The sequence below is a fragment of the Micropterus dolomieu genome, linkage group LG08 (genome assembly GCF_021292245.1).
Source record: "Micropterus dolomieu isolate WLL.071019.BEF.003 ecotype Adirondacks linkage group LG08, ASM2129224v1, whole genome shotgun sequence".
NCBI classification, from domain to species: domain Eukaryota; kingdom Metazoa; phylum Chordata; class Actinopteri; order Centrarchiformes; family Centrarchidae; genus Micropterus; species Micropterus dolomieu.
The window spans coordinates 32498926-32507631 of NC_060157.1; the positions used below are offsets into that span (position 1 = coordinate 32498926).

The 8706-nt window shown below is 42.6% G+C and overlaps 2 protein-coding genes across 2 annotated transcripts in view; one reads left to right on the forward strand and one right to left on the reverse strand.

The window, feature by feature from the left end:
* The window catches only part of mthfr (methylenetetrahydrofolate reductase (NAD(P)H)), an 11866-nt gene extending 9720 nt beyond the window's left edge, over positions 1-2146 (forward strand). Inside the window, exon 12 of the mRNA XM_046057339.1 lies at positions 1504-2146. Coding sequence (XP_045913295.1) covers positions 1504-1725 — 222 coding nt within the window. The 3' untranslated portion in view covers positions 1726-2146. The remainder of the gene's footprint in view (positions 1-1503) is intronic.
* Positions 2147-6995: 4849 nt separating this feature from the next.
* LOC123975027 (solute carrier family 2, facilitated glucose transporter member 1-like) overlaps positions 6996-8706 on the reverse strand; it is a 10618-nt gene continuing 8907 nt past the window's right edge. Inside the window, exons 6-10 of the mRNA XM_046056118.1 lie at positions 8077-8264; positions 7817-7921; positions 7633-7734; positions 7352-7555; positions 6996-7202 (exon numbers count right to left, since the gene is read on the reverse strand). Of these exons, the coding sequence (XP_045912074.1) occupies positions 6996-7202; positions 7352-7555; positions 7633-7734; positions 7817-7921; positions 8077-8264 (806 nt within the window). The remainder of the gene's footprint in view (positions 7203-7351; positions 7556-7632; positions 7735-7816; positions 7922-8076; positions 8265-8706) is intronic.

Sequence of the window (8706 nt, forward strand, 5' to 3'; positions counted from 1 at the left end):
CTAGGGCTGCAGCTAACGATGATTTTAGTATTCGAAGCTTCGATAGATTATTTCAACGATTCATTGATGCGTCGTTTAAGAAGCAGCGCCCCCCTCCCGGTAACGGGATCAGCTGTGAACGTTTCTAAGTGATAAATATTTATTGGTGCTTTCGGAAATTCATAGTGTGTCATACAGCAAACATCAGACCAACAACCAGACAGCTGAGTGCTATAAGTTATACTAAAGGCTCGTGCAGACTACACGACCGTCAGCGTCGGCCGTGCCGTTCACACAACTTGCCGTCATATGAACATGTCTTGAAGTTGTTGTGGCCGTTCACACTACTTGACTGATCGGTGACAGGGACACACGCACACTACAGGAGCTGACGGGTGCTGTGTCACCCGACGCTGGTCTCCAAACCACGTTTTGTCAAGAAAACACGTGAAACGGGAAATGAGCGATCCTGCACACGAAACAGCTGCTGTTGGTTATTCTAAAGACAAAGAATCTGGGTGAAAGGGTGGATTAGCACACGCAGGTAGCAGGGATTGTCAGAGCTACAGAGAGAGCTGCAGGGGAGTTAAAAGGTGCAGCTCCCCACACCCAGTTAACTCCTGACTGTGAGGCTACAACTCACTGCCCACCCAGGAGAACGATGTGCACATTTTCAGCTGAGGACTGCGGCTTACTTTGGCTTCAACTCAACAATCAGTCACGGTTTCAGTTAAATGCTAAAGTTGCTGTTACTGTTCCCTTGTCTGTGGTCCGCTGGCAGTTTTACGGTGGACGGACGGTAACATTACAGTTGTTGTTTTCTTTAGCTTGAAATAATCCCACACTCTGGACACTTTCTTCTTCGTCCCTCGCTATTTTCTCTCTCTTCCTCCACTTTGCAAACAGCGCCGTTATAATCTTGTCGTGTTCACAGCGTAAGCACGATGTGCGACAGTAATAAATGTCCCTGCGAAACAGTGTGCTGTAAAGTTACATGGATTAAACGAAGCATCGATGCAAAGAATTTGTGTCGATGCATTTAGTCTTCTTTAATAGTAATCGATGAATCAATTCAAACCTAGTATTTACTTTGCAATGACAGTCTACGGAACATTCTTCTTTAGCCGAATCTTCTGCAGCTGCAGAGCAGACAGTCTGCTTCCTGTTTACACCGGCACACAGATGCCCAGTGAATTTGAACGGTCACATGATGTGCGTTTTCAGTCGTTTTAAAACAGACGGAGATCAGTTCCGATACGCAGATAAAACACTGGTGTGGACAGAGAGCGATTTTAAAACAAAAAAGCTGCAGCCTGTTCCCCGGGTGGATCCCTGCTTCAGTAGGGTGCTGTGAGGCGCCGACACACGCCACAAAAACTGACGTATTTCCTTAATCAATGACGTCGATGAATCGCCCCAGCACATAGACAATCCTCATCCCGCAGTCAATGTGATGAATAAAAACTAAAACACTATCAGCAGCACAAGTCGGCGTCCTCCGACCTGTCCCTGTGTCTTTCTCAGGACGAGGCCTTCGCCTTGTGGATCGAGCAGTGGGCCAAGCTGTATGAAGACGAGTCCCCGTCCCGGATGATCATCAAGTACATCCATGACAACTACTTCCTGGTCAACCTGGTGGACAACGACTTCCCACTGGAGAACTGTCTGTGGCAGGTCATCGACGACATGTTCGAGCTGCTGGACGCTCCTACTGAGCCTCTGAGCGACGCGGCGCTCGCTCAGTAAATCTTAGGACCAGAGAACACTACAGAACTATTTTATGCATTATCTAAAAAGCTGCTATTTACAGACAGAGCAGAGTAAGAAGTGTCCTTCAGTATTTTATAGGAGTTTTTATGGATGTTTTTAAAGTGTCCTTCATCCTCGCAGCACTTCCAGCTGATAAACTACACTTCCTGCTCACACAGGTGACCCGCTCAACTTTTCACACCTGAAAACAAACCTCACAGAATGAGTTGTGATGAATTTATACTTTTTATTTTCATGGAAGAAAATAATGAAAAGCTATATTTTAATAAAATATTTTAAATACTGTGTGCAGTTAGAGGAGAGGACCGACAGCTGCACCTGCTGCCTGAACACCTTTTAAACAGACGTCGTATTTATTTGTTCTATCTGAAACTAATTAAATCATTTTTCACTTCAACAAGAGACCTGCTGAGTTTTTGTTATTACTGAGTAGTACTCACGTATTGTACTTAGTTACACATTTGAGGTACACCCACAACATCTCAGTATTTTTGTACTTTTTTACTTCACTACATTTTTCTGACAGCTACTTTAAAAATTCAGATATTTACACATAATACGAGTTTATGAAATGTTATAAATTAAACTTCCAACAGTTTATACAAGTACAGCTGATCGATCAGTCGGTTTAAGTAATTTCCCCTGTCAAACATGTCATCTTTCAGCTTCTCATGAAGATCTGCTGCTTCTCCTCTGAATGATCTTAATAACTGTGATGTTTGTTGTCACGTTGATCTTTGGACTGTTCGTTGTGAAGGTGTCACTTTGGGCTCTGGGTTACTGTGATGGCAGAATCTTTGCAAACCAAACAATCAATGTATTGATGAAGGAAATAATTAGCAGATTGATCCAGAATGAAAAGAATCATCAGCTGCAGTCTGATACTAAACAGTTCAGAATGAGCAGCACTTTATGAAGTACAAAGTGAAGCATCGCGGCTACGTAACTCGAAGTACATACATAACTTCATGTACATACTGTGAAGTCTGAGTACAAAGGCCAGAGGACAGGACGCTGCAGCAGACACATGACTTGGCAGGGGGGTTTCCACACAGTGAGTAACTCCACCTGCCAACAACTGAACACACAAATCATCAGAGCGAGCGAGATGGTGCGAGGTGGCGTAGATAAGTGTGAGCAGCGTGACCTGAGGATCACCAAACTCAGACAGAGCTGCAGCTGACGCCATCACAACATGAAGATCAGCAGCAGCAGGTGCATGGCGGCTTAAACTTAATCTTTTATCCAGATGTTTGTGAAATTGTAAAATATGATACCTGAGTTAATAAAGTATCCAGCTTCCCCTCTGCTCCTCAATTATGACAGAATGAATCAATGTTCATGTCTGGGTTTCTTGACTTTAACATGTTGACCTGCTGATTACAGTTCATCCCGAGGGAAACATGAACGGTGAACCACATGAAGCCTTTAAGTGCAGCTCCTCAGCGTTACTCTTCCTCCAGCAGTATTTCATCAGCCGGCATGTTCTGCATGCAGATTATCGACTCACGAGTAAAAACAAGTGTTTGTTTTCTTCATTCGAGGTGATTTGTTCAGCCTGATCATGTCATCATAACATCAAACCCAGATCATTACAGACCTGTAGCACCACTGAGAGTGTTTGAGTCAGGTGAAAGTTCAGCAGGGCCATTAAACACTGGAGTTGAACTGTGAGGAGGAATGTACAGGCTGAAGCTGTGACCTCTGACCCCGTTTCATAGGACTGTGGGAATCCTGCAGCTGTGAGCAGCCATCCACGGAGAGACAGCTGCAGTTCCTGGACTGATGTCTGTAAGCAGCCAGAGACACGGTGTTTATTCTCCGTTACAATAAACCCCGTGGCCTCAGATTCTCTGCTGTTGTAGATGAAGTTTTATTTAGTTTGTGTTCGCTGCAGTCAGAGTTACACAACCACAGCCCGGAGGGGGGGGGGGGTCAGGTTACAACATGCAGCTCACTGCCACGTGTGAGGCTGACTTCACACATTTGGCTCATTGCAGCAGGAAAGGCGTCCCAGCAATGAACTAAACCAGGACCCTGAAAGTACAGCAGCTAAATGGAATCCAGCCACCACCTGTGCTTCATTGACTTTAATCTGAATGTGTGTTTAAATGTGTATTTTTGTTAAAGAAACTCTTCAATCCTGTCCTGCTGTCCATGGCAACATGTGTGCAGAGAAAAAAGACATTTTATATTTTTTAACAATTCATCGAGCAGACTGTGGACTGGTCAGACCAGTTCTCCCGGTCAGACCAGACTCCTCCTTTGTCACAGGTAAGGACACCTGCAGAAGCAAAGCTGGTGTCCTGAAACACGTGTGTGATCTCTCATGAAGATGAGCTGTGAGCGCCCTCTACGCCCTCTAATGTCACTGCACTGCATTCTCCGTTCATGAGGACAGAGTCTGAGGGACACTCTAAACTCTAAATAATATGAGAATAAAGACTAATATTTTATTCTCATAATATTACTAATATTAATATAACCTTTTCCTCATAAACTATGATTTAGGTCCTAATATTACAGCTTTATTCTTGTAATCTGACTTTATTTTTTACTTTTTATTCTCAAATACTTCAATTAGGAAAAAATATCTAAAGTTATATGAATAAAGTGAATGTGTTTTTTTGTCATGAGAACAGCATTTTAAAAACACAGTTTTATGACTAATATAACAACTTTTTCTTCTAAAATGCAACTCATATTACAAACATACTCACAAAATAATGACTTTTTGTTGTAATAAAATATCATTTTATTTTGAAATAATTATGTTATTCTCATATTTCAGCTGTTTGACTTTTTTTTCTAAGGTTTCTTTTCTCCTTGTGGCTCTTAATTCTAATTGAATCACTAATGTTTCATCACAGGAGGTTAGCTAATCATTAGCTATCATTAAGATGAACCCAGTGAACCTCGGGTTTATTACATCGTTTATTTTCTAAAACACTGTACAGTTTATCTGTAGACACACAAAATACAGATCACAGACACACCTGCCTCTGTTTCATGTTTATGTGTCTGCATTTCCTGTATAAAAGTATAAGTCTTTCTATGGATTAAAATATATTTATGATCTGTCAAACATTTTGTAAACAGCTCAGAAAAATACACAAAACAAAATATTGGGCTTAAGTAAATATGTATTTGTGTGAATGGGTTGTAGGTAAACAGTAAATATAGAACTGTGAATATGTAAATGAATTCAGTTAGTTATTTAATTACACAGTACATACACATGTAGACTACAATATATACATATTTACTCTCCAGGCATGACACTCTATGATTGATTGATTGAACTTCTTTAATGATTATTAATATAAAGCCAGATGTGACCCAAATATAAAAACCATCAGGATAAAAACACTTCCAGTTATTATGAAGCACATTTAGGCCAGAAAAAATACATAAAATTGGTTGAAAATAGTAATAAGTCTGAGCTAAAGTTTTTATACTTGTGTTTTTGTACAGTTAAAATGATACAACATGTTAATCTGAACTTTAGAGGTGATTTAGTTACATTTGGTATCTCCAGGCCAGGCTAGGGGGCTCCAGACTGTTTCAGGGGAGGCCCTCAGACTCAGACTCTGAAAATCTCTGTGCTAAGCTAAGCTAACCACTTATATTAAAAGGACAGATGTGAACTGGTATCAGTGGTCTTGTCAAACTCTCTTCAGGAAAGCAATTTCCCAAAATCTTGATCTTTAATTTAACTCTCTATAAATGAGTCTGAAATCAGTCTGCGAGCTGTGATTTACTGGATTTAAGACACGAGTTGGACAAGAGTTTTATCTACCAGGTGAGGACAAATGTCTCTCCCTGTTTGACTGCAAGATTTCAGATTCAAAACAAAGTGCAGCTCAGCACAAAGTCCCATCATGTTGCAGAAAGTTGTAGGTCAGCACACAGACAGCGGGCGCGCATGTTGCTAGTTAGCTTTAACTAATCAGCGTCTGTAAAGTCGAGACTTTGGCTGTTAAGGAGAAATGAAAAAACAGTCGAGCAATTTATAGGAACAGAATGGTTTAGTCTGGGCACCTCTACACACATCGTCTTTCCATCACTCCCTGGAGACTCACTCTAACCTTTAAGTCTTCACCATAAATTTGAATGATTTACATTATAGGGACTTGTGTTATGAGGAATACACAAACACACATGGACTCCTTCAGCAGTAAATGCATAAAAACCTTCTCTTCATATTCAGTCTGAACAAACTGAACAGAGTCAAACTTTTTACTCTGCATCTTAGCAAGTTAAAATTTTGAGATGTTGAAGTTTCCATTCAAAATGTGCATAAAGTAATTTAACAACATTTTCAGAAAGTTAGCAAAAGAAAACGTGAATGGATGCCCTGAATGCAGTGAGCTCATTGGCTGATGAAGACAAACAGCTGGTGGAGCTGATTCTCCAGTCAGCTGCCGTTCAACCACCACAGAAGAAGACGACACACCGAGGCAACGTCATTAAAAGAGCTGCAGTCAGAGTTCAAACGATGGAAAATGTGGAGACCTTTTTGTTCTCCTCATCGCTCCTCACACGGCTGATGCTTTCAGTCACTGCTTCATGTTACTGCAGCGTTTATTCACCAAGACTGTTTCTGTTTATCCACAAACTACTTTCCCACCTCGGCTGAGAGGAAAAACGTTTCCAGTGTTTCCACTCAGGGCTGTTTAATTGAATATGTACATAAAACAGGTAGATGTAAACATTATAGTTCAGACTTAACTCTAAATATTGAGCAGAATCTATGACCTTGAAAGTAAAAATTACACAGCAGAGATTTTCCATCAGAGAGGGAACATGCTGCAGATACTGCCACAGAGAGCGGTGCACCAGTTTTTAATGGTGTTTACTGGCACACTGGGATACTGTGGTCCACTTTTTAACAATCAGAAAAGGTTCATATTTCTATCTAACACTTTGAACCGGATCCTTTAAACTTTTCAAAAATAGAAAATGCAGCTGTAAAACACCCATGAAAAAGGAAACTGAGTTTCAAATTATATACAGAAGGTTCAGCTTTCTATTCTGAGTAAGAACATTACAACACGATATAACTCTATCTTCTGCATCGGCCTCTCACTCACTTCAGTTTAAAAGCCAACAGGACGTCAGGAGGACCGACGGTGATCTGCTCAGTCCGGTCATCTGTGTGAAGACTAAACCTCTCGTGTGATACTGACACTAACATTAGTTTACGAGATGCAAGATCCCAAGTGTAACAAGTCACTTTGCAGCTTTCAAAGGTCGGGGTCATCCCCCCGGAGGGTGTTGAACTCTTCAGGGGCCGAGTACCTGTCGGCACCCTGACCACCTGACTGTCGGAAGCCCGCTGCGATCTCGTCGAAGCTGCGGCCCTTGGTCTCTGGCACCTTGAAGTAGGTAAAGACGAAGAAGCCGAGTAGCAGGACAGTGAAGATGACAAAGACGTAGGGGCCACAGAGTAGCTGCAGGGACATCAAAAGCAAAACGTGATTACTTTTTAATTATAGGCACAGCTGCAGTAATAAAGCCTGTACATACATAATGCTATAAAGAGTCAACTGTCAGGATGTTTCTGGACTGCAGATGTACACTGGAAATGAAGCTGTCTCACCTCAACATACTGAAAGCACATCCCCACTAAGAAGTTGGCTGACCAATTAGAGAAACCAGCAACTGCGATGGCAGCGGGCCGGGGCCCCTGGCTGAAGAGCTCGGCCACGATAAACCAGGGAATAGGGCCGGGGCCGATTTCAAAAAAGGCCACAAAACTGAAGATTGCCGCTATGCTGACAAAGGACATCCAGTGGAAATGGTCCTGAGGAGCACAGCACAGAGGCGTTCAGTCACTTCATGTGAAGAGTGGATGACGTGACGGTGAGTGCTAAGACTTACCAACAGTGCCAAGGCAGCAGTTAGAAAAACAGCTGAGACTGCCATGCCCATCAAACCAACCAGGTGAAGAGGTCTCCTGCCCGCACGCTCCACTACAAACAGCTGCAGAGGAGGAGGGAGAGTATTAACCAAACATCCTGCAGGTGAACATCTGAGGCTTTCTGGTTTTTAAAATGTGACTTACAGAAACCACAGTGAAGACAGTGTTGACCACTCCTGTACCAATGGTTGCATAGACGGGCTGGGACACACCAGCTCGCTCAAAGATCCCAGTCGAGTAGTAAATCACCTGAAGAGGTCGACAGTTACTTTACTGTTTCTGCTGTTAGTGTGGGTTAGAGCTGCTCTGCAGACTTTAGACATCAGACTTTAGACTGCTAGAACTGCTTCTTGACTTGGACTTTGAAAATTGATTTACTTGATACTTGAGAATTTTTGACTTACAGCGTTGATTCCAGACAGCTGCTGTGAGAGTTGCAGCATGACAGCAACAAAGATAGGCTGGCGGTAGTTGGGGGAGCGGAACAGCTCAGGGATGGTCACCGTCTTCTCCCTCATCATCTGCTGGCTCTCCTCCTTCATCTCCTGCATGTCCTCGCTCACCTCATCAGTGCCCCGCAGCTTCACCAGAACTGCAAATCAGAAGTTCACGTCATACGTCACGACATCCACGTCGGCCTGGAAAAGGACTTACAAAGCTGCCACACAGCTGCCTGATACGCTTGGCAGGATATATGCAGTCAAACAACAATAGTAGCCAACAGTCGTCAACCTTTCTGGAAGCCTTTGGTGCCAGAGAATCCCACTACATGAACTTGTAGAGAAACTGCAGTAACTTGTAGAGAAACTGCAGTAACTTGTAGAGAAACTGCAGTAACTTGTAGAGGAATTACAGTAACTTGTAGAGGAATTACAGTAACTTGTAGAGAAACTACAGTAACTTGTAGAGAAACTGCAGTAACTTGTAGAGGAATTACACGTCGGCCTGGAAAAGGACTTACAAAGCTGCCACACAGCTGCCTGATACGCTTGGCAGGATATATGCAGTCAAACAACGTCTCGGGTTACGTATGT